Source organism: Mastomys coucha, unplaced genomic scaffold, assembly GCF_008632895.1.
Source record: "Mastomys coucha isolate ucsf_1 unplaced genomic scaffold, UCSF_Mcou_1 pScaffold13, whole genome shotgun sequence".
NCBI classification, from domain to species: Eukaryota; Metazoa; Chordata; class Mammalia; order Rodentia; family Muridae; genus Mastomys; species Mastomys coucha.
This window is the reverse complement of record NW_022196895.1, coordinates 58,971,973-58,998,465: the sequence shown is the minus strand read 5'-3', so window position 1 is coordinate 58,998,465 and position 26,493 is coordinate 58,971,973. Positions and strand designations below refer to the sequence as shown.

Below are 26,493 nucleotides of genomic sequence, written 5' to 3'. Positions count from 1 at the left end.
GTTTTTACACTATACTATGGTTTTCAGAACAGCTTACATATTTCAAAAGTTTATACAGTCAAAAGAAAAGTAGACAACTTGGGAGGTGGCTTGTAGGAGGACAATAAAGAGTGAGACTGAATCTTTTGCTTGATGTTAGTAACTATTGTATCAAGTTTGAAGAAGAGGACTTTATAAGTTACTCTTTCTCTGAGACAAATGCTTTCCAAATTACCACAGCCAATGAACCAGATTCTTACCCTCACCTAATGTCTGTGCCACTCTCAAAGCAGAACATTGAAACAGTTGGTGAATGACTTCATGGATAGACCATCTTAATACACACACCATTTCTTAAATGAATGTAACCTGTAGTCTATGGGCTGAGAATGATGACAATCACTCAAGGCAAATAGCTTTGACCATAGCAGGAAATCTGTGTCCAAAAATCATGCCTACAATTCATTCCTTGTCCAAGCAGAACTGTCAACTCTCAGCTTAGCTACGATGGAGGTAAAATCCTTTGGTGAAGTGAGGGTCATTGAAGTACAGCTTTATTACAATGAAATCCAATGTCTAAAAATTGTTCTTATTTTGGGCTTGTACCACAGTAAGAACCAAGATATAAGCTCTACTAAAAGCAAAAACAAACAAACGAACAAAAAGACTATCTATTTATGTTCATTTAAAACAACTAGCAGTGCTGTATTATTTTAAAATATACAGTTAATATGTTTGGAGTTATTTAAAATTTATATTGAGAAAAATGTATGTATTTTCAGTATTGCTGTAGACAAGCATCTACATAAGACTGTTCAATTGATTGTTTATATTAAACAATTTTTATAATATTTAAAAAAAGAATATTAAAGAGTTATGAGTAATATTAAAAAAAAGAAGAAGAAAATAGGTTTTTTTTTTCCTCTTGACTTACCCAGAGTTGGGTATCTATTGGTTTAAGTGACAACATATATGTTTCTGCAACAAAACACCAAACTGGGTGTCTTATAAACAGCAAACATCTATTTTTCATATTTCTATGTGCTGGAAAGTCCAAAATCAAGGCACCAATAAATGTATGTTCAATGAGAGAAATGTTCACAATAAATAGCATGTTCATTGTGAAAAAAAAACTCATAGAAAATCATCATTTTTTTTTAGGGAGAGTTGATGATTCTTTTTGAAATAAGTCCCAGTTCTTTTATTCTGTAAGACATCCATTTGAAGAACATAGGATTTCCTAATATCAAATAGAAAACTGATTTATTCTAGAGATTTTACAATTCATATTTGGCTGAAACAAATTTGATGTGAAATGGTTACTCAACTACTCACTCCTAAAAAAAAAAAAATGGAGTCTGCCTCCTGTATCTTCTTATAGTTGTACAGAGCTGGCTGATGCTCCCACTCTCATTCATTTTCCAGTCTTGTCTTGCGATTCCCTCGAGGACACTCCCGCCCACTGCTTCTCCAAACTCTCCCTCACCCTGAAAGCTACCCCTTAGATGCTTCTCTCCTGGTTTACCAACACTGGTTATCTGCCTCTAGGATCAAGCAATGGCTGTATTTATAGTGATTTGTGTACCATATAATCCTGACTTGCCTCTTGGCTCTTACATTATCCTGAGCTTCCTGGGGAAAATCCCCCTTGTCACCTTGCAGCCTTTGGTTGTAGCCACAGAATAGAGAAATAAGGAACATCAGAAATCTAATTTGTTTTTGATGAACAAATTAGAATCCTCGACAGATTCCACTTTCATGTAATTTGCCCTTCTCCATATGTTGTGTTACGTTCAGCTTTGCTTTAGGAGAATGAATAAGCCCTTTGAGAATTAAAGGCCAAAGTTAAAGTTTTTATTCTCCATCTTTAAAACTTACTGATGGGGTGATGGAACTTAACATCATTTCTTCAGCTGACAATATGCATGTTATTTAGAAATAATGGAGATGCAGACACTAAGGATGATTTCACAATATGCTGTTCCATACAAAAGCTTATACCCAAGAACTGAGAGAAAAACCACTGAGGAAAATAGAGGTTTTCACTTTCAGAGTGGCTTATATTCTGAACATTCAAGCAGAGGTCATAAATCTGTGAACTCTAATGTATAATATGAAAGGTAATCGTTTATACCAAGATGTGTATTTCTTTGTTTTGCCTGTTGAGGAGCCTCCAGAAAAGGAAACCATGAGCTCCAAATCACCTCATTGCTTTAATCTGTCTACAAAATAAGGAGGGGTGGCTTCAACTGGAGCTCAGCAGTGTGGTTTCTAAGCCAACAGTAACTTACACAGGGGTAATGCCACACAGGACTTTGGATTAAATGAATCACTTTGCACTTATGTTAGATGTCTTTTAAAAAAGAATGGAAAGCATTCCACTGTAATGAAAGCACTTGTTGGAGTAGCTATCTTAACAAAACTTCATATGTTTTTATTTGTGGGTTCATGATAATAAATGTTGACCTTCTAGAAGAGGGGCCTGTACGTTTTTTCACAGCTTGGGTGTATAAACATTCCTGTAAATTTTAGCAAGCTATTTTAAAATTATAAAAGTTGTCAAAGGAAGGGACTGGGGCAGAGGCTGGAGTAGAAGGCTAGGCAGGTGGCTCAGTGGCTAAGAGGATTCTTTAAAAGCATAGGGACCTATAAAAAGCGCGAGCAGGCAAGGACAGCATGGTGGATGGGTAGAGGTGGGGGGGCAAGTGAAAAGAGAGGGAGGGAGGGGGGAGGGGGAAGGTAGGGGAAAGCGGGAAAGGAGCGCAGGAGGAAGGATATTCTGGTCTATATTCCTTTTGTGTGTGTGTGTGTGTGTGTGTGTGTGTGTGTGTGTAGGATATGAATGTATGGTGTGCTGTGTGAGTGTGTGTGGTGTGAATATGTATCATCTGTGTGATGAATGCAGGTGATTTACACTTTTGAACTGTTGAGCTTTACCTAAAACTTAGGCTTCCAGCTTGTGAAATGATAAGCTTGAGAGTCTTCGTCATCCCAGCAGTTGTATCACTTAGTAGGCATTTGGTAAAATGATCTGGTTTTCTTTAGAAAAAAAATGCAATCCTTAATTAAAACTTATTTTCTTTCAAAATATGACTGAAAGGAAGTGTCTCCTGGTTTGTAAGCTGGAGGCAGTAGATCGCAGTCGTCAAAACTAAGGCAGGGCTCCCGGGTGTTTACATTGGCACCTTGTTCCGTGTTGGAGGTATCCTCATGATGGTTTGGGTTTCACTAGTACTGTGAACAGACAAGCTGTAGAACACATCCCTTAGGGAGTTCATGTCTGGGTGTTAACAGCATGGTGGGTGGAAAGTATGAGATGGCAAGCTGAGCTATTTGATGCAGGGTAGGATGAAGGCATGGGGTCCGTGAACCTATGAACGGCAGTGTCTGGGAGAGCTGTGTCGATAGGTGCTAATCAGAGTTTGTATTTGTGTTGTTCTGAATTCTGTGTATACTCTGAAGTCAGATCTTTCATAGCTTTCATCAAAATAACTACATTTTCCTTGCCTCCATCAGTGACACTTAGCTAAGGACAAAGACTCTTTGCTCAGGTAAAATGGCACCTTCTATGAAGTAGAACTAACAGGAACTTCCTCAGCTTTCCCTTAGGATCATGGGAAATGCTCCACCCATCCCCCAGGCACATACCCACTTTCATACAAACGTCCTAAATGAACACAAACTCTCTAGCAAACAATTACATCATCAGACCTGTGGCTTCCTGCCATAGGTAGTGGGAAGAGGAGACAGAAAGACCTCCCATGAGTGCTAGTTACCTTGTTTCCTTCCCATCTCCTCTGCCTGTCCACCTCAGCCACTGCTTTCTCAGTAGTTAAAAAAAAAAAAAAATAGAAGCTTTCACCAGGAAGGACTCTCAGCATTCAGGGCTGGCGTATCTCCTGTCTGTCATATCTCCTGTCTGTCATTTAGCATCACTTCTCAACCACACTGCTGATCATCCCTGGGAGAGGAGCAGTTTCTAGTATCTGAAGGACTCTAGCACATGGGCCCTCCTTCTACACACCTCTTATTATTACAGAGGATCCGGCCCTTTCTTGCACAAGGAGGGATGCTTTTTTCCTCATTCCATTCTTCTAGAGAGGAAAATGCAAATGGAAGAGGGACTTTTATTTACTTTTATTTACATTTATTTACTTGTAGAATTAATTCCAAGTTCCCATTTGCAGAATCAAGGGGTGCTCCAGGGGCAGATATAATTTGGCTAGAGAGGGAGTGAAGAAAGGACACAGAAAGCAGGCATCCAGTGATCTGGGCTCTTGGTTTGGTTCTTGTTTCAGCACTGGGGAAACTGCAGTGCCTGCTCCCCAACCCCAGCTCAGCCTTCGATTATAAAGAGTTGAACAGAGCAAGGTTGTTGTACACAACTGCATCACATGGGTGGGGTTGTTGCTTTCAGAACAGCAAGGAGGCAGAGTTTATGGTATACAGCTGGCCATGGAGACAGATTTAGCTAATGTCAGTAGGAGCAGCCTCTGTAGAGGAGCAATCTCTAGGTTGCACACATCCATGAGGAAGAAAGTATGGTAGACATTTTCTGTATATACTGTCAACATCCACATATGGATTAGAAGGGAAGTCTTCACCATTTCCCCCTGAGCTTCACTTCCTGGAGAGAAGGCAGCTGTTCATCTGTGGCTCAGGGTCCTCGACACGACCGTCTTATGTCAACATACACAGTCACCTGGAACTTTACTCACTTATGGCGTCCTCTGCTCTCTATACCCAGCCTGGTGTTCAAAGCCTTCTGTATGACTTCTCCAGTAAATTCTCCTCTCTTTAGTGCTGTCTTCTCTGTCTCTCTTCTAGTCTATTTCTACCTAGAGTACTGAGGCTTTGTGCCATATTGTATCATCTTCCTTGTACTGGCTCATCCTTGAAGCCTTTCAGAAACATGTCTGGTTGTGTGTGTGTGTTTATGTGTGTGTGTGTGTGTGTGTGCGTGTGTGGGGGGGGGTATGTTGAGAGAGAGAGAGAGAGAGAGAGAGAGAGAGATATTTTTACTAACACTGACTTTACTGTATATTACTTCTTTTAAGTAAAGTTTCTGCATCTTCCATAGTGCTTTGTACAATATCATGATGCAAAGGATGTATAAAGTAACCATCTATTGCGTAGGTGCCAATAGACTTTTATAACATTCTTTAAGTACTTAGAAGAATGTGTAGAGTTTGGATCAATTTCAGGGAGCATCATCTATATCAGAGAAAATTCTTCAAGATCGAAAATTTGCTGACGACTGATTGATTGCTTGAGGAATTATGCTGGCCTGGCAAAGTGTGGGTAATAGATTCTTTTCTAAGGTTCATGACTTCACTTCCCCTTGGAAACTGTGTAGGATTCCAGGGCCAGGCATGGTTTCCTCCTATGCCCTAGGCTTAAATCCCATTAACAGCTGTTGGTTGCCACCATCATGTGAGTGCCACTATTGCACCTTCATGCATTTGTTGTCATGCTTGTCATTGCCATGTTTTATAGAGGTCACAGCTAAGCAGGACTGTTTAACTGCTTCTGTCCCTAGGCATCTTGCATTGGATTTTCTGGAACCATGAAAGCTAGATGACAGGGAGGAGCTTTCATAGAAGATCCAGCTCAAATCATCCAAGTTCTCTGTGTGATATCTTCATCGATAAGGGTCCATCCTCAATTCTTGAGAGGAAACCAAAGTCTATATCTATAACCAGTATTGTTTTGGTAGTTACTTAGTCTGCCCTGACCAGTCACTCAAACGGACATTTCTTGTGCCTTGTTCAGATTATTGGTAGTTGTTGTTGGTTTGTGGTTCTTGAGGGAAACATTGTCTTTACGTCCTACAAAGTATGTGTGTGCGTGTGTGTATGTGTGTGTGTGTGTGTGCACTCACGCACGTGTTTATATACATATATAAACATACACATATATGCAATGAGTATAATTTTAGATAAATATAAAATAATACTCCTTAAGGCTTTATTAAACAACCTTGGTGTTGTTTCTTGTCCCACCTCCTTTAGTATTGACATCTCTCTCTTCTTCTCTCTCTCCCTCTCCCTCTCCCTCTCTCTTCCCTCTGCCTTGGGTGGAGGCCCCTCCCCATTATTCCATCTCCCACTTCACATCACCCGTATTTTACTATCCCCTACCCAATCTTCCTCCTTGGTCCTTCATACTTGACCGGGTTTCTGTGGTTATTCCATGTTTTATACTCACATCTAAGGATTTAGAGATAGAACCTGCAAATGGGAGAGAACACACAGCATTTGTCTTCCTGTGTCTGGGTTACCTCACTTAATATAATATTTGCTAGTTCCATCCATGTACCTGGAAATTTCTTCATTTCTTCATTGATCAAGTTAGTTAATACTGGGACGTGAGTCAAGTTTTACACATGCTAACCAACTGCCCAATCATCAAGCTGCATCCACTGCTTATGGAGGATTTTAAGGCTAAGTAATTACTTTTGATGAATAGAAATGAATATTCAAATTCTTTTATTACATAAAGAGTTTTTCTCATTTTAGGAGCATCATATAAAAGAACTATGATCTGTTAGTTAAAGGTTATATTTTCCTTTTAGCCTATTATTATAATTCTAGGAGCTATCCAGTTTCCTTTTAAAAATGTGGCTAAAGTTACTAGAAACTAGCAAGCAATCAAAGTGAAGACTTTGGCATCCATGGTTGAAGGAAGAGGCAGTGATATTTAGTATTTTTAACTTTTTGCATAGGCGTCTTCGGAGTCAAGAAAGTTGAATAGATGTTGTGTACCCCATATTCAAAATATTTGAGACCACATGGGTTTTACATGTCAACCAACCTTTTAAAAATTTGAAATATTTTAATGTACATAGTGAAATTACTTGAAGATTGGACCCAACCTTAACCCAAAATCCATTCATGTTCTGTACACACATAGTCTGCAGGTAAAATTTGTAGAATATGTTTTATCATTTCACAGATGAAGTAAATCGTCACCTTTTTACTTAGATCTCTGTAGACTCAAACAGTTGCAGAAACTTGAACACTTTTGGATTTGGAGTTTTCAGACTGATGATGATGCTCAGGTGAATTGGATAGCCATAGAACAAAATGCAACCATAGCTTGCTCCTCGTAGGACACATACATAGCAGAGTAGAGCCCTACACCAGACACAAGCATCCTCCCTTTGGCTATGTGGGTCGTGGGGAGCCTGAGAGGGAAGCATACAGAAAGCAGAAGGAAAACACTAAGAGGTGCACACGCCAATGGTACTGGGAAATTCAAGCATTGAGTCAGACACAGCCAAGCCTCACGAAGGGCTCACGCCAGATACAGTGTATTGATCCGCTTGCCATAAAGGGAGAAAAGATTGTTTTCACTTGGCCATCATGAGAAATGTTTGGGTTTGAAATCCTCTGCATGCTGTTCTAACCAATTACATTTATTTACTTAAAACTCCACAAAGATAATCAAATTTCATATGGGGCAGAATGTAATTGCAGTGAATGCGCTAATGCTTTTGAATTGTAGACACAGACACTAATGGACACAGACCACAGTTCAAGGAGGAGGAAACCTTGGTCCTAGGAGATGTGAAATTGAAAGCATAGGCTTTGCCCTGGGCTGCTGGATGGTCACCAGCACTTTCACAGAACAGGCGTTTAATTTCTTGAAGAAAAGTAATGGTAGGCAGTGTTGATGCTTCTGTGTGACTCATTCACTGTTACAGGGACACACAGTCAAACTGGCTATTGTCTTTGAACTGGGGAGTATGCTGTTATGTTTTCATAGTATCCATATATTAGGGGAAAAGACAGGTGATACAAATAGCAAGACCAATTCTGTTTCTTGCCTAGAAGTTAATATAGGGGACTCCAAGCCAATGAAATATTCTCATTCCCACTACAGAATGCTGAGGTCTGTTCTTACTGTTTGAGATAGACATTGTCCCAGTCAGTTCCACTTCTGGACATGCTGTGCAGCCTCCTCCTGTTTGACACCAAGCAGCAGTGTCTCCCAGCACCCGGTTCTAGTTGGAATCTCTGACAGAGTCACTAAGTGGGGTCACAAGGTCACACTGACTTGCCCTGACCATCGAGCCAGAAGGAGCCTACAGCTCATGGTCCATAAGCGCTTCAGGGGCACATGTTTCTGAGCCCCCCCAAAAAAGCCATCTGAGATATCTGAGGGGAGAAATAGCCATGTGGAAGCAGTAGTTCAAACTGTGTCTCTTAGAGGATCTAGAGAAAGTCACTGAACTATGAGAGGCATGTAAGAGCACAGGACAGGGTGCTCCATATCCACTACATTGCCCAGGGCCATGCAGACAAAAGCAGCGTTGGGCTAGAATCAAGAGACAGAACTCAGGAAGTACTTTGCATCTTGGTGAACTGACAAGGTTCCTATTGTCACTAGGAAAGGTGTGTATATAGAGGCGGCAAGAACAATATACAGGATGGGTGTGACGACCTGTTTGATTGCCAATGAACATGGCTGGAAAATATGGCCCAGCTGGAGCAGATGTTCCCCTCTTAGAAACAAGCTGGGCTCAAAGATAAAAGCATATGAATTATAAGAGTCATGGTTCATTCTAGGATTGCTTATCTGTTAGTAATTTATGAAAATAACAAATCTTTGTTTAGAAGAAAGTATCCCAATACCTTAGCCGAAAAGCCAGAAGTCAGTACTTCTGTCATTGACCTTGAACTGTTAAAACTTATTTTCCCAGAATTTCAAGTAAAATAATTCACAAAAGCAGCGGTTCCCACTGCATCCAGCATAGTTAATTTTATCCTCAGCATAGTTTGATAGTAGGGAAATCCCCGGGGAGAGGCCAGGGACAGCTTCTGTTGGGATGTTCAGGAAGACTCAAGGGCCTCTGGGCTGTATTTCTTTTTGACAAGTGACTGTTTGGCTGTGGCCATGAAGCTGTTCCTATGTTTTCTGCAATGTCAATGTCATTTCCAACAGGTATACAGTCACAGCTGTGGCCTGTCTAAGATCTTCCTTTCGTACCGAGGCCCTGCTTGGTTTGAGCTACGACTGAGCAATTCACTATTCATTTTCACCTTGCCTCAAGTTTGATTTTTTTTTCTTCCTCCTCCATCTCACCCCTTCTGTGTGACTTTCTCCATCTCTCCGAAGCCACTGATCAGAGTTTTGTTCTGGTGGCTTTGGTGTTTGGATCTGTCCTTTTGTAAGGAGAGTAATGGACTTTGACTTTTGGGTTCCTTCACAAACTGGTGCTTTGAGGCTTCTCTGGGATCTCAGGAGGATCTACACAGATTCCCTGGAGATGACAACATTTCCTGAAGGTGTGTCAGGGGAGGAGAGGGTCTCATCCACCCAACATGACTGTCCTGCCAGTATTGGTTCAAACTTCAGGTGTCTGACACCCAGTAGTTTTTTTTTTTTAAGATATATTTAAACACAAATGATGAAAACTATTATTGTGGTGAAGATAACTCTGTTTCTCACGTGCACAACAAAGCACATGCCCAAATCTCCCTGAGGAACAAAGTAAGCTAAATACAGACCACGCCTCACTTCATGGAAACTCTTTGTAAAGTACACGTGACACCTTCCATAGAGATAGATTCTATAGATTGACTGAGAAAAGCAAGTTTCTAAGAAGGGTGTGGAGAGGGTCCAGTGCTAGAGGAGAATCTCCAGCTGCATGGATTCCAAGGTCCCCAAGCTAGGAAGCATGTCCACTTCAGCCTTCTGGGTTTGCATTCCTTCTCTTGAAGGAACAAGCATTTGTGCTTAACATTCAATGCCTTCTCACTGCCCTGCCTTCCAGGTACCCCTCCCACAATCCTTGTCCTCTGACAGGGTGAGGGCCCCTGAATATCACCCCACCCTGGCACATAAAGTCTCTGTGCCTAGACACATCCTCTACCACTGAAGCCAGACAGGCCACCCAGGTAGAAGAGCATATTCCACAGACAGGTAACAGCTTTTGGGATAGCCTCCACTTGAGTTGTATGGAACCCACATGAAGACCAAGCTGCGTATCTGCTACATATGTGTATCTGCTACATATGTGTGAGGAGGCCTATGTCCAACCCATGTATGCTCTTTGGCATGAGAATACAGGATCCATCATTCTGCTGCATACCAGAAACACACCTCAGCAATAAAGATAGACATTACCTCAGCGTAAAGAGCTTCCAAATGAACCTAAGAAGCAAACTGGAGTAGTCATTCTAATATCTAACAAAAGATTTTCAACCAAAATTAATCACAAGAGACAGGGAGGGACACTTAATAATCATCAAAGAAAAAATCTACTAAGATGATATCTCAGTTCTGAACACTTATGCCCAAAACACAAGGGCACCCACATTTGTTAACAACAATAACAATAACAACAACAATGAACATTACTAAAGCTCTCATCAACTGACAGGTCATCCAGCCAAAAACGAAACAGAGAATGAAACTAACAGACATTATGAATCAAATGGACCTAATAGACATCTATAAAATATTTCACCCAAACACAAAAGCGTATACCCTTTCAGCACCTATTTTTTTTAAAAGAAAAAAAAATGTGAATGTAGGCCAAGGCTCAGTGCATTGCCTGCATGGCTAGTCTATTATAAGCAAGCAGGCATAGCAGAATTATAACAATACCTGGCAGAGGACAAGAAAAGGGGAAAGCCATCTTAACCATGATGGCAGTTCAAAGTTCACTTGAGACATTTTGTATATCTTCTTACGCAGCTAATCAGTTTGGCTGTCGATTCTGACACGTTAAAGAACACATGCCAGGCAATTGTTGACAACCAAGATTATGCGTGAGCAAGAGATATTCTATAGTAGCTCTATTTTGTACAACTGTGGCTCTCAATTCACTTGTCTCTTGATTTACTTCTGCTAACATTTTTGCTGTAACATGACGTGTTTTACTAACCATTCAGTCATTTTTCTCAAAATGTCTCTTTCTATTCCAGTAATCGTTCCTGGGACTGCTAATAAAAAAAAAAAACATTGTGGCAACAACCATTACAGGATCCAATAGATGCAAAGAAGTATCATAATTTTTCAGGGAGAGCTCTCTTAATTCTCTTGAAAATTTCACAGATCTATTTAGCAAAATGGGTGCAATATGGCCTACCACACATAAGCCTTTACAACCCTCAGGAAGGGAAGTATAATAGCGGCCTCCACCCAGAAAGCCCATCCCAAAGGCAGTTGTTTACCACAGGGAAAGGTAGGATTAGAGGTAGGATTATGATAAGAATAAAAATAAGTATGTTTATACAAAAAAAACCCCACATAACTGAAAAACACCATTAACAGAAATATTGAAGGAAGTCCTACAGATATGGGTACAAGTGGATTCTACTGTGTCTCCTGTTACTTGTACAATACATATATAATATATATATATACTTGGTGTCTTACCAAGTTACTTATTACATATAAGTAACTCTTATGCTATATAGATTTCTTTTTAAGAGCTCTGGAATAAGCAGGTGCCCTCTGATACAAAAAGACAGCATCAAATGAAGCCAGGTGTTATTTTACAGACAGTTGGCAGCAGAAAACGCTATTGTGGGTACAATGACGTTAACTTCAGTAAAGAATACATCAGCTATTCCTTTCTTCATCTTCATACAACTATAGTTTTCACTCACTCTCAGACTACTTAAATGTGTTAAAAACCTGTACCATAGCATTTGGATTGATCAGTTAGATTAGATTAGTCCAAACAAAAACCCTTCATTTATGTGACTAATATTTGTATATCATCTTTTGTCCAGACAGCTGGTCCTAAAGGATAAAATCAATTCTTAACATGGCAAAACAACATCATAGCATGTCCTCTATGAAAGATGTGCCTTTTATCCCTCCTGACAAAAATCATTTGGATTCTGCATTGACAAGCTGAGAAGTAACATGTAATATAGTCAGCAAATATAACAACATCATTTTGGGGTCAGTAGTATAGTGTCCTTGCTGTCTCCCCATAGTCTTGGCTTGACAAGTTAAAACCTTGGTGTCTTGCCAAGTCATTAGTTTTTTCTTCCTCTTGGAATGTTTCCTCTTGATGGGTTAGTTATCAATCTTCAGACACTTCATTTGTACAGTGGTGTCTGGGATGCTGTCCCGGTCAGATGCACTGGAGCAGGAGCCATCTGAGACTTCATTCATCTCATAGACAGAGATAAGCAAAACATCGCTCAGAAGAACATCTGGCTCTTTTCACTGATTAGTTTCTAGGTCTTCCCATTTGATGTGTATGTAGGCTGTGTCTCCTTTAGGCCAAAATGCTTTGGATTAGCAACAGAAGTGTTATCCTCCTTCAAAATGAAAACGTTTGAAGTAAGCATGGCTCAATATGCCATTTAGGTGGGTGTATATGACCCTTTTTATTTTTGAAATTTGTCATTTAAGTATGTGAACATGTCATTTCACAATAGCTTGACCCCATTGGTGTCAGGGATTCCAAGAATGTGATGATATTCCATGAATTGCAAACTTCTTTTAAATCTTTGCTAATAAGCCGGGCCTTTATTAGTTTTTAGTTGCAATGGGAGCCTAGAAAGGAGAAGATGTATAATAAATGATTCTTGGCATCTGAGGTGGCTTCACCTCCATGAGCAGAAGCAACAGTCATATTAGAAAAGGTATCAGCTGTTACATGGGCATATTTTAAATGTCCAAGTTCGGTGATATCAGAAATACCTGTTTGTTAAATGCCACTAGATTTTTAACTCTCGAGGATGAATCCCCTTTAAAGGGAATCTTTAGGGTAATGAGTATCTATGGATCTTGTAATAGGTTAATGCTACTGCCAGTTATTATCAGCGAGGAACAAATAATCAACCTGCATTGTATTTCATGGCACAGGATTTCTCTTTTATTGTTTTGGATATTTTCTTTATTTACATTTCAAATGCTATCCCTTTTCCTGGCTTCCCCTTGGAAAACCCCCCTATTCCCTCCCCCATCTCCCTCCTCACCAACCCACCCTCTCCCACTTCCTGGCCCTGGCATTTCCCTACACTGGAGCCTAGAGCCATCACAGGACCAAGGGCCTCTCCTCCCATTGATGACTGACTAGGCCATCCTCTGCTACATATGCAGCTGGAGCCATGAGTCCCACCATGTGTACTCTTTGGCTGGTGGTTTAGTCCCTGGGAGCTCTGGGGGTACTGGTTAAATCATATTGTTGTTCCTCCTATAGAGCTGCAAACCCCATCAGCCCCTTGGGTCCTTTTTCTAGCTCCTTCACTGGGGACCCTGGCACAAGGATTTCTACTGGCTCTAGTGCCTCTTTTTCTTACCTTCAACAATTAAAATGTCAGTGAGGTTTTCAGTTATGGGCTAATGTTTTATTCCTTTAGCTGTTATTAATTATATTTTTACAGCTTATTAATCATTAGTTATAATTAACTTGGGTAAAAAAATTTTGATATCCCTCACTTGCAAATTCAAATTTCAAATGGAAACTAAAAGTTTTTGCCTTAATTTTGATGACAAAACTTTACCTGATCCAAACTCAGAGGCTATGTGTGTGTGTGTGTGTGTGTGTGTGTGTGTGTTGTTCATGTGTGGAAGTCCGAGTGCAACACCTTATTCTTCATGACAGTGTTTCTCACTTAACCTAGAACTTGCCATTTAGGCTAGACTCCCTGGTCCACAAAGCCTCATATTCCACCTGTCTCAGCCCACCATACCACCAGCACTCGGGTAACAAACTTGTACTGGTTTAGGGAAAACTATTTTAATTTGGATGTTCTCCATATGTGCTTGAGAGAGCTGGTGGTGGCCTGCTGTCTGCCTCTGATGCTGCATCAGAGTTATGGGTGCCTAACACATACCTTGGGAGATTTGAAAAATATGGCTTATGAAGCACCTCTAATTCTTAGAAATCTTAACATAGAAATGATATTATCTTCATCTCTCTTCTTCATAGACTCTCACCCAGTAGGAAAGAGTTTTCCTAGAGAATAGCTTTCAACATTTTTGTTTGTTTGATTGTTTACCATGACTACTCCAAGAAGTACACTTTGTTTCATGATCCATTACAACACACATTTAGTTTTAATGTTTTCAAAATAAGTAATTATAAGAAACTGCATTTGGATCTCCAGGAACATCCTGATAGCTGGCTGTAGCAGTACATGTCTGTCACCCCAGTGCTGGTGGCGTGTTGAGCTAAGGCAAGTGGATGCTGAAAGTTTGTTGACCATGGAGTCTAGACTAAGTGGCAAGGTCTAAGGTGAGTGAGACCATGTCTCAAAAAAACCCAAGGTGTTGCCTTCAGACTTCTACACATGCATCTGCATGTTACAACACACATGCACACACACATACACACACACACACACACACACACACACACACACTATACCTTTCTGAGTCTTTTAAGGACTTTTTCTCTCAGCCTTTTCTTCCCTGGAAAAGCTAGTGTCTTCCTCAACACTGTCAATGCGGGGCCTGCCAAAATTCTTGCGATATGAATTGCAATATGCGTGATATGTCTGCCAAGACATTCACACCCATTTGTTGAGTTAATTCAGCAAGAATGAGGTTCACTCTGAGGTCTTGTACAGTACAGAGTTCATGATGATTGCTTTATTCTTTGCTATATCTGAATCATGACACACAAAGATTCTTAGTTTTGCTGGTCCAGTATTTGTGAGGAGAGAAATGTCTTCGCCTGCTGTTGCAGCCACTGTCTGTCTCAACAAAATTAATTTCATCTTTCTTGAGATGATCAATGCGACAGTCAGTTGGTTGCACGATTGATGTTTTTTATTATTTCTTTTTCTTTACTATTCTGTTTTACTTGTATGGATGTTTGGCCTTCATGTATGTCTGTGCACTGTGTGCATGCCTGGTGCCCACAGAAGCCAGAGAGGAAAGCAGATCCCCTGAAACTGGAGTTGCAGGTGCTTGTGAGCCACCGTATGGGTGCTGGGAATCAAGCCCAGCCCATCAAAAGAGCTGTCAGTGCTCAAAATCATGGTACCATCTCTCCAGTTCCAAGACTAGTATCTTTGGTTGCCATTAGCATAGCTCTTATGAACCTAAGTCCAATGAGTCCAGCCTCTTCCCCAGTCAAACAATGTCATCACTAACAAGAGATGTCAAAGAGCCTCCGGGAAGGAGATAGTTCAGAGAGACCACAGGGTTAGCCAGGGGATACAGATAAGGAGGGAGTCCTGGAATGGGACCAAGGCACTAGAGAGGGCTTTGGATTGGAGATGCTGAACCCAGGACATGGTTCAGGATCTTTCCAAGAGAGGCATGGAGCGAAAGGGGTGAGTGTCAGTGCTCCTGCTCTTGGACTCTGTTTTCTTTCTTCTCTCTGTTTATGTTTGTCAGCCGCAATTGTGCATGCTGGTAGCATGCCAGTGGTCATATATGGAGACAGACTTGCTTTGGAGTGATTGCCAGTCCTCATGATGTGCTGCTCTCACAGGGTTCACGCAAGGCTGGAAGTGATGGAGGACAGTGGTCTCAGAAGTCATAGGGTGGGAAAGTGCGGGTGCCAGGTACCTGCAGCACACTCCAGGAGAGCAACACCCACAAAGACAAACAAAGGGCAATGCCCTGAGCCCTGCATCTTCCCCTCCACCACTGTGACTCTCTTGAGCCATGCCAAGTCATCATTCCTTTGAACAGACCCTTCCAAGATGACCCCAGTGACTTCCAGCAGCACACTGGCGTAAGAATGAGGTGTGTTCACAGTGGAATTGTGGCAGTGAGCTCAGAGGATTGAAATGTTCAAGTAGCAATGTAGCTCTATAGTACACAAACCCAAGAACTAATAGGGGCACAAACTATACTCTGTGATAATTATGGCCCTGAGCTTAACTCTTATTTCAGTATGAGAATAGGGCTTAGTTTCAAGTTCACAGAAACAAAGCAATCTTCAATTATTTTAAGACTGAGTAATTATGAGTCATTAATTATAGAAGCCCTTGACTTGAGTACTGAAAGAAATTGTGAATCTAATTTAAGGTTTGCTCCATTCACATCAAAAACATTATTGTGATTCATGTGACTGATTATCTGTGGGGAGATGAATATTAAATTAAAATACTGTGTGTGTGTGTCTGTATGTATGTGTGTGTGAGAGAGAGAGAGAGAGAAAGAAAGAGAGAGAAAGAGAAAGAGAGAGGGAGAGAGAGAGAGGGAGAGGGAGAGAGAGGAGGGGAACAGGTATTAGGCTTGTAAATTTTTGTAATTAGATATGCAGTCATTCCACTGCTCTTAATGTCACTGAAGGCCACTCAGGGGCACATACAGAGCCCTATTTAAGGTACACAGCAGGGCACTAACAGTTCATACTAACAGTTCATACAGCACCAGAAACTACCAGAAAAATATGTGAAGGCATCTTGATAGCTCTAATTTGTTTAATGCATGGCCATGTGGTGATTTAATTGTCTTAACACAATTCACTTGTAGTTGACCTTTCTGCTAGCTCTGTCCCAAGGGGTTTGCTCCCCTGAGGTGAGTGGCATGGAATGGCATTGACTTCTGTGCTTTTTTTTTCCTGTGATGGGGATGGAACCTAGAGCCTAGCACAGTGTTCAGTAAGTCCTCTACAGTGAGCTACAGCCCCAGCCTGGACAGCCCAGCCCATGTCTGTAGGGTGATCTTTCCTGATGTTCCTCCTCAGCACCCGAGAGGCCACTTGTTATCTGTCCTGTTCCTGTTTACTTTTCCTTTCTTTATCAGGTTGGGTTTTCATAGTCAAAAGGACTTCTTAGAGTTGGGAAGACCATGAGAAGTTGTTTTATATGTTAAGAAAATAAAGCCTATAAGCACTTGTAACCTCGGGCTTTGCCACCCACACCCCAGTTCCCGAATATGACTTGCAGGCTTATTATTTATTAACAATGCATATGGTCTGTTGCTAGGTTTGTTCCCTGACTAGCTTGTGACTTATTAAACCCCTTAAAACTATTAGATGTCTGCCACGTGGCTGGTTACCCCTCCTCAGTTTCATATGTCTAACTTCCTCGGACTCTGAGTGGTGAATCTCCTTCCCCTATCTCCCAGAGTTCCAATCTCTCTACCAGAACCCCCCTCCTACTTCCTGCCTTTTGCTAAATAGACCATCAGCCTCTTATTGACATGAAAGCAGGTGATGCTTCCACTCTGTACCCAACAGCTGATCCCTACAAGCACTGCCTGCCTTCCCTTTTCTCTGGGTGTGGACTGGAATATCGATCCCAATTAGAGTCAGTCAAACTAAGCGCCATCATGGATATTAGGCTATAAGTTGATCATTAACCTTCCAAGTCAAAGTAACCAACATAATGGCTTCCAGATGTGGTCCACGCAAGGATTTCTCAGCAATAGAAATGATATAGTACGTAAAAGACAGGCCTTTAAAAATGCTTAGGCAGGAGTCGTACTATATAGCCTTTATAGTCCAACATATCATTATATAGACCAGGCTGGCCACAAATTAACAGAGATCCCTCTGTCTCTGCCTCCAGAAGGTTTGTATTATAGATATGTGCCACCACACACAGCCTGAAGATGTGCAGTTATATCTACTGTTATATTTTATAACAGGCTTAAGACCTGAAAATACATGTTTGGCAGTCTAGCCCGTTTGACATGAATCTCTATAAACATTATGTATTTTGTACATTTGCTATACTTTTCTTGACTGCCATTTTATTTGTGAGACATATCACGTTTCATATATGTAGACCTTGGCCTAGTGTACATTTGCCTTCACTGGCAGTTTTATAGCACAGTTTCTGAACATGCCAATTTAATCTGACCTATTGGTAACAGAAAGTAGTCTTAATCGGTGGCTTCTTTAAATTCCCTTTGCAGAGTATAATTGCTCTATGAAGAAATACAATCATAGAGATCATAACAAGATTGGAAAGGAAATGCTTTGCTATTTAAGATGATGTCTAACATTAAACTAGATAGTCATTTTTATATGTGAAATGTGTCATTGGCATGTGCCTGGGGAAAAGCATGAATCAGGTTAACATTTTCTTGAGAGATATACATTAATGCCACTGGTATATGTAAACAGGATGTCTGGGAACATGGTTAACGGTTTTTACTTGAAATAAATTTTAATAGATTTACTTGAAATAAAGGTTACTATGTTGTTAAATGTTAAGTAATGTATGTTTATAGTTAGTTTGGAGAGCCTTATGCATATGTTTATTTACATTACTCTCTGATGATGGTTAATCTAATTAATTCTGTTGATTTTAATCAATACACATGCAGAAATCATTCTCAAATCCATCCTTTCTGCCACGATTTTCCTTCCAGGCACAAGCCCCATATTACTTCCAACTTGAACTGTGACGTCTTCCCATGTAGGTCCTGAGCCAAGCTCTGCCACACCGAGGAGAAAGCACCTCCCCTCCCAGGAGCCTTTGCTGCTATCCCATCTGTTGCCTTGGTGGTCATGTCCCTTGTTAACTCCCCATTCTTTAAAGTTATGATTTTATGAATTTCTTACAAAAATCTGACCTTATGGCTGATATAGCCATATCATCTGGCTTCTTATGAAATATTTATTTATTTTTATTTTTGAGAAGTTCATACCTAAATACTATATATACATTATTTCGACTCTTCTCTCTTCTGCTCCAACTCCATCTACTGCTTGCTATCTACGCCTTCAGAAGTTCATGACCCATTCTTTTAAAACTATTATTGTTACGTGGATGCACACATACATACATACAACCTACTGAGCACATTTACTGTGTACATGGGTTTAGGGCTGACCACTTTGGATTAGATAACCTATGAGGGACATTTTTGTTTCCTCCTGCAGCAGCCAATGGTTGCCTTTATCTTTATAAAGCATTTTATCTAGGGTGGCGTCCTGTGAAATTTCCCCTATCCAAGTTGATATACTGTCTTTCCGACTTTAATTCCTTCATACACCCTCTTCCAGCAATCCATGCTTTACAGCCAGTATTCCAGGCACAGAATTAACACTAGTTTTATAAGAAAATGCTCTAAGTTGGTCTATATTCATTAGCTACATATCATGCTTGCAAATGTTTTCTCCTCTATTCGAATATATTGATAATTTAATGCTTAATTTTAGCAACTGGAAAAATGGCTGTGAGGTTAAAAGCACCTGCTGCTCTTGCAGAGGACCAGCGTTCAATTCCCAGCACCCACATGACAGTTCACATCTACCTATAACTTCAGTTTCAGGGAATCCAATACCCTCTTCTGACCTCTGTGGGCTTCTATATGCATGAGGTGCACCAACATCCACTCAAGCACACCACACTACACCACACACATGCACACACGTGCACACACACACATGCCCACACACGCACCACACACACATGCATACACACACATATAAACACACACACACACAAATGTAAAATAAAAATAAATATTTTAACAAATACATTTCAATTTTAAAATGATTTAAATTTGATAATTAAATCTACATGGTAAAATAATTGGAGTCTGTATAAACAGATTCTCTCTGGTCTTTCCATCATTGCCAGATTTTTTTTTCTCTTCATAAATGCTTGCAGTTTCTGTTTATCAGTCTAAGTGACAGTGTGCTGGTGCACGGTCCAACTCCTTACTGATACTTTGCACAGATCTCAGACTAGAGAAGAGTGACTGACTATTTGGAGTGTCAGCAATGTGTCTGAAGTACATCCTACCCATATAACAGTGAGAGTGCCCAGGGGTGAGCCAGGCAGGCAGCCATCCTCAGAAAGACTTTAAAATGTGAGAGAGAGAGAGAGAGAGAGAGAGAGAGAGAGAGAGAGAGAGACTTCATCACCCAGTATGTTCTGGACATAGTGGGCATCAAAAGGAAGAAGTAGTCAATTCATTTATGAATGAATGATGGAGTAAGTTAGAATCATACAGTTTTACAAAGGGATGTCTGCCCTCGATGAGAACATTTGGTTTCTTTTTTTTTTTAACTCTGACACTTGTCTCACAGTATAGCTTATGCTGTCCTCAAACAGGGGATCTCTCCTGCTTCAGTCTCCCAAGTGTTGAGATCCTGATAGCCAGTTCAGATGAGAACGTAAAGGCCTCTCAGCTGAGGAAGAACAATGCATACTACCTCAGAAGAGAAACACTTCCTTGTTCCTGGGGTCCACATTCAGTGTGAAGTACAAAGAAGTGACAGCTAGAAAGAAAGAAAGCAGGACCTTCCGCCATGCTCAGGAAAACAGACGTTTCCAGTGGTAGATGGCCAGCACAACCAGCCTTATACTTGTAAAAGCTAAACTATGATAGCTGGCCTGATGGACAGAGGACCACTCTGGAAAAAAATTACCAGAATGCTGCTGTAGTGGTCCAGAGAGCTGAGCTGGGCTATGAGGATAAAGAGGAGAGTGAGCAAGAGATAGATCTTAAGGCAGATTCCCACCAGTCTTCTTAAGACAGAGTGATAGACTGGGATCTGTCCTGGTTACTAGTAGGTCACTTGGCCCTGCGCTGTGGTTAGTATATCTCCTGATAGAAAAGGAGAGTTGTTGCTTGCCATCATTGGAAGGTAGGTCAAGTGAGGAAATCATGTAGCTCAGAAGGTAACTCAAAGAGTCACTCTTAGAAATTATGCAGCTAAGAAGAGAGTAAAGAAGTAGTCACTCTACTTCCTCAGCCTAAAGATTACCGTAACCTAAGCGTGGGCGGCTAAGTGATTGGGTCACCTATACGGTAAAGGCGGAGCCTGACAAGCAGCTCCGGCTTTCTTCGAGTGTGCACACACACACACACACACACACACACACACACACATCAGAAAGAGCAGAAGAAAAGACCCAAGACCTACAGGAGGAAGGCCAGTCCTCTGAAATGTGATAAGGAAGGCAAGTGGTGCAATGTCTTTGGCAAGGAACGTGAGTGGGGGATTGTGGGAATGTACAAAGCAGCTGCACATTGTCAGGCTTGGGCTTGAGTCCAAAGCTTCTCCTCACTTGAACATCACTTCTCTAAGATTAAAAACAACAACAACAACAACAACAATAACAACAACAAAAATAAACCAGTAGACTGACTTGTCTTAGAGCAGTATGGAAGGCCAGTATCGACTAAGCACAAAAATAAGGATAAGATTTTAGATTGGAAGATTCTTGGAGTACTTTTTCTGTTTTTCTATCTGGCTTTGATTCATATTAGCCTTATACTGTCTTCCAGCAGTTACTACATATTGGCTTTTAAAGGGCTTCATCCGGATGATGAACAAAGGCATCATACTGTGTAACATCAATGTGATTTATTAGGATGCTTAGAGTGGTCCATTTGGGTTCTTTATGGTTTTGTCTAAGTATCTCGATTGCATCACCAAAGCTCCAACATTCTTTGTTGCTCTGAAACCTCCAGGAAGCACCGAAATCTGCCTACACCTCAGTAGATCTGAGAAGACTCAGAAGTTAGTGCAGAGCTGTCTGGTAGCCGCTAGGCAGAACAAACAGCCTTGATTTTAAATCACTAAGAAGATTAAAGTATGTACTAAGATGTTCGACCATACAGATGTGAGATAACTTCCTCCTGTCTTCTTCCCTCCGTAGCTTGAAGGGAGCTGATGCTGGCAATGGCATCAGGGTGTTTGTGCCTGATATCGGGATGTTCATTGCAAGTCTGACCATCTGGCTGGTCTGCAGAACCATTGTTAAGAAACCAGACACAGAAGAAGTAGCCCAATTTAATTCTGAGTGTGAAAATGAAGAATTGGTAAGTGTGAACACCTGCGTCTTTCTTCTTCCATCCCCAGGGCCTTCCCTGCGAGGCTGAGTGGAGTCACTCTGCAGAGCCCTGAGTGGATCCCTGTGCATGAGGCACGAGTGGGTGTTGTTGCTATGCGGAGAAGTCTGGGTGAAGCTGCAGGGCAGGCACTCATGTCTACACCTTGTTGATGAGGACACAGGTGATTGACATGTGATTCCCATCTTTCATGAGGATCTCACAGTGGAGTTAGGAACAGCTTGCCTGTGCTTTCATAACCTCAATGATCAACTGGCCTCTCTGTGCCTGAGTGTTGTTATGTCAGGTGGCCAAGCCTGGAAAGTTATGGGCATGGCATTACAACCCACCTGCTCTTCGGGTCTGGGTTATTGCAGGATATTTTGAGAAGTAGTACACAGTAACTTCTGAAGAAAACTAGTCTTAATTGTCCCCTGAACTTTCCAGCCTGTGCAGTTTCACCCCGTGACTTGTGTAGCTATGCACGTTACCGTCCTAGTTAGTGTGTTAGCTCAGAATATTTGGACCAAGCCATTTTAAAATGCTCTGGAAGCGGGGGAAAGATTTCATTTAGAAAAGTGGGGGAGTGTTTTAAAATATATAATGACTGAAGAAGTTTCAGGAGTACTCGTTGAGTGTGGAGCATATTTGAAGTTGTGTCTAGGGGAGGCGACATGTCACATGTCCCACCACACTCCCTCTTGACCCATACCAAGCATGGCCATTTCCTAAGGACTGTACATTATGCTGGAAGTTTAGATGGCTCCAATATAAGAAGCAGATATAAAGATAAAACTTTGAAGAAAAACGAAAAGCTACCCAGAAATGCTTGGTTTGGACATTGGAGACATGATATCTACGAGGTTTAGTTATAAGCTCTGGCAGGAAGTTAAATCCGGAGAACAGAAATTAATTGTAATTTTGTACGTTAGAAACATTAACCAGGCCTGTATCAGGAAGCACATACATTAGGAATGCTAAGTGTGCAAGCATCAGGAACTGCATGCATTGGGCACGTTAACCATGCATACATCAGAGAAGGAGAATCCTCAGTTATTGTAAAGGGTTTCCATACTTCACAAATAAACAGAAATTTGCCACAAGTGCTTAGTTGTAACAAAGTAATACAGAGGAAATATAATTTTATAATATGAAAATTAGAATTTATATTACTTCCTAAAATCTTATGAATTAAAGGTAGGCAACCATGCTGTGTATCCATAGTCTATCATTTGAGGGCAAAAGAAGATTCAGAGTGTAAAAAGTAATTGCAGCAGTGGCTGCTAAGCAAATCTTTCATTTGTGTCTACAAACCTAAAATCAGATATAACTTGGAAATATTTTTTCTGTTGATGTTGTAATTTTAAGATAGAAAATCTTAACAGGGTGCAGTTTTATATTGCATTATTATTTTAGAGTGCTTACAGCTTTGAAAATGCTTTGATTAAGTAATAATTAATAAAAATATCCTAGTTTGTGGCAGTAAGCGTATTAGCTGAATTTTTGTTCATTTAGGATCTTCCTTATTGTTATCTATAAAGATACAGCTGTGTTTTGGTGCTTGCCCACTTTACACAAGACCTAAGGGATAATTATTGGAAACTGACTGGTCTTTGAGGGCAGACACGGAGGCTAGCGCACAATGGCTGTGTAATATTTAAGACAATTTATTGGCTTACTTATTCTATAAAATGGGGTCGGTAGAAAAGCATGTGTTCACCATGTCTGAGGCCCTGGGTTCAGTCATCAGCACCCAAAATATTAGTAATGCATTACGTATTTGTTCCAACTATAAATTGTCGTGTTGAGTAAGTGGCTCATAGCACAGTGTATACTTATTGCAGATGCTTAATAAATTCTGGATTTCTTTACTTATTGTGTTCTCTGATTTGAGAAGTTCAGAAACTTATTATTCAAGGTCCTAAATCAACCCAACTCAGTGAAAAAAAATCCCTCTGTACCAGGAATAATTCTACATGATGATTTTAAAGATCATGAATAAATGTTGTTTCTGTAGGATGCGCAACACAGGCAACAACCAATACAGAGATTGTAGTTAAGGGTAGTATACTTCTGATGAAGAACAGAGATTAGCACAAATACATGTATTAGTTTTAAATCACACTTACATCCTGGACACACCCTGTTTTTATTTTATACTTAGAACCCTGACAGCACCGTCCTGTTTGAAATCGGTTTAATAGATATGCAAGGCACATATATTATTAATCCCTTTATTCAGAGATAACACATGATAGCTAGATTGGTTTCACTAACAGCTCTTACTCTGAGCTCAGAGAGTACTACGTGTATCCATGATTAGAAGCTTCTTTCCTGTTTCAGTTGAATGTGATTGGGGATATTAATACCTATGTTCTTAGCACTTTCCAGCCAAGTAGGCAGGCCAGAGGAAGGGCAGTGAGTGGGGCATTCACCATGAGGGAAATACTTCTGACTTGACGATCTGGAGTCAGGGTGAGAGAGATGGGAATACACAGCCAAAGTAAGCAGAGGAGTGCATTTCTTTTCATTCTTCCTGCTCCTTCTAAATCTTGGCTTCAGCTCCCTAGCATGTTTAGTTCTGAAGATGTAAGAGAATAGTATTTGCTATGATTGTTTCTACCTTATTTATCTGAGCGGAGAGATGGAGAGATTAACCCTCTGGTGCCTGGGAGAATTCCTTTTCGAGCAGTCTTGTGTCCTAGAAGCAGCTAGGCCTTTCTGGGTCCACTGACAAAGACAACATTTGCATTTAGAAGCATTCGCCCATCCAGGGGTTCCCCTGAGACATCACTGGAGAAGTGGGGGTACAGCGCCACACAGGATCCCTGACTTGACTGAGGTTTGTCAGCTGGGCAAGTCTCAGAGACCCTACTCCTCACAGATAGGAAAGGTTCTCTGGGTGGGGTTGTCTGAGGTCTTGTTTGGTATTCATTTCAGTTCAGAAGCAGATCCACCGCCAGTCATCACTGGGAGAAAGATTCTCACTTTGGAATCTTTAAAAAAAAAAAAAAAGAGTTGCATTACAAACAGCAAATTGTCTAGAAAAGCTTACTCACGTGATGCTACAGTATCTGACAGCACCAAGATGCACCCAGCTCCTTAGCTCTGTCCTCCTGATTATTTCTCTTTGTTTCATAAGGATTGAGACCTTACTTTTAAAGCAAATAATATTTTCAAAAAGCACTCTGATCAAAGCTTTTTCAAATAGAAATTGCAATCATAGCTTGGCCTGTGTAAAGAGGTATATTTAATAAGAAGAAGAGGAAGAAGAAAAGGAGGAGGAGGAGGAGGAAAAGAGAGGAAGAAGAGGAGAAGGAGGAAGAAGAGAAGGAGGAAGAAGAGGAGGAGGAGGAAGAAGAGGAGGAGGAGGAGGAGGAGAAGGAGGAGGAGGAGGAGGAGGAGGAGGAGGAACAAGTTTAAATGACTATTCCAGTCAGGCTTGTGGTTATAGGTGCTTGCCTATAACCCCAGCACTTGGCAGGTGGAGATAGAAGATGAGAGGGGGTTCAAGATCAGCCTTGGTTACCCGGGACCTTGTCTCAAAAAGAAAGTAAAAACAACAGAAGGAAGGAAGGAAGGAAGGGAAGGAAGGAAAGAAGGAAGGAAGGAGGAAATGAAGGAAGGAAAGAAAGATGGAGAAAGGGAGAGAGGGAAGGAAGAAAGGAAGGATAGATAGAAGGAAGACATTTTATTCCAGTAAAAACACCTGGAAGTTGAGGACGTATCTCTTAGTCTCTGCTAATATTTTGTAACTTCATCCATAATCTCAAAACTTGCATGATGCTTTCTAGCACCTGACATTTCTCAGGCTACCACGACACTAGAGTTTGGATAGACAGAGTGTTTGCCTGATCCCTGCCTTCACAAGAAGGCTGCAGGGTTTCCTTCATGCCACTGTTTTTTTTTTTTTTTTTTTTTCAGAGCAAGAAACAAAGAATGTGGCACCTTCTAATTAGACATATTCTCCTAGCACCTTCTAATTAGACATAAAGTGCTTGCTCATTTCTAACCTGAGATTTAATCCAAAGTCACTGGCTTTAAACCTCCTAGGACTTGGGTTTTCTAGCAGATATTTGCCGCATGGAACTCTTCAGAGTGGCAAGAGGTTGGGCAGTTGCCTAGGCACCTGCAGGCCTTACACCAGGTGATACGTAGGGAGAATAAAAAGGTCCTATCTCTGTCTCTCCCAGATATGCAATTCTGCCACTCCTGGTGGCACAGCAGGAGACTCTTCACAGCTTCTAAAGACTTGCACTGCTCTTATTAAGTGGGAAAATAATGCTGCCAAAGCAAGACCAGCAACAGAATAAAAGTGCCGCCACATTAGAGCAGCACGGCACCTGCAAAGGCATGCCTGATGTGATAGCACTTGCCCCGTTGCGTCTCTTCTCACCATCACAGGGAGAACCCGGAAGACCATTTTCCCTCTACTATGAGTCACAGTGCTTCCGCCTCCCATCTGTGGGCTCTTCTGTGAGATGATCCCATTTTGTTAAGATAAATTGTTAGCTTTAAAAAAATAAATAATACATAAACAAGGGTGACACTCTGGAAAATGTCCCCGATACCTCACAGACCTTTTGGCTCATTCCACGTGACTTTGATAGATGTCCCTAGAAATGCCTTTGAAAGATCACTTTCCACCACAGAGAAAAAGAGTGGGGTTCAGCTGCAGCGAAACTCAGTTTGGGGGTCCAAGTCTTCAGAGAATCAGAGGTACCCGAGACACAGTGTGTTTTTGAAAAAAAAAAATGCTTTGCACTGTAGAACACCTTTGCTAGTCTTTAAGCTGTCAGGATATGGAGCCAAGATATGGCTATGAGGGAGCCTTTG

General features: G+C 41.0%; 1 protein-coding gene across 8 annotated transcripts in view; it reads left to right on the top strand.

The window, feature by feature from the left end:
• The window catches only part of Piezo2 (piezo type mechanosensitive ion channel component 2), a 388,432-nt gene that overhangs the window by 222,300 nt on the left and 139,639 nt on the right, over positions 1-26,493 (top strand). For all 8 annotated transcript variants that reach the window (XM_031365853.1, XM_031365850.1, XM_031365855.1 and 5 more), the window contains one exon: positions 21,486-21,648. In XM_031365853.1, coding sequence (XP_031221713.1) covers positions 21,486-21,648 — 163 coding nt within the window. The remainder of the gene's footprint in view (positions 1-21,485; positions 21,649-26,493) is intronic.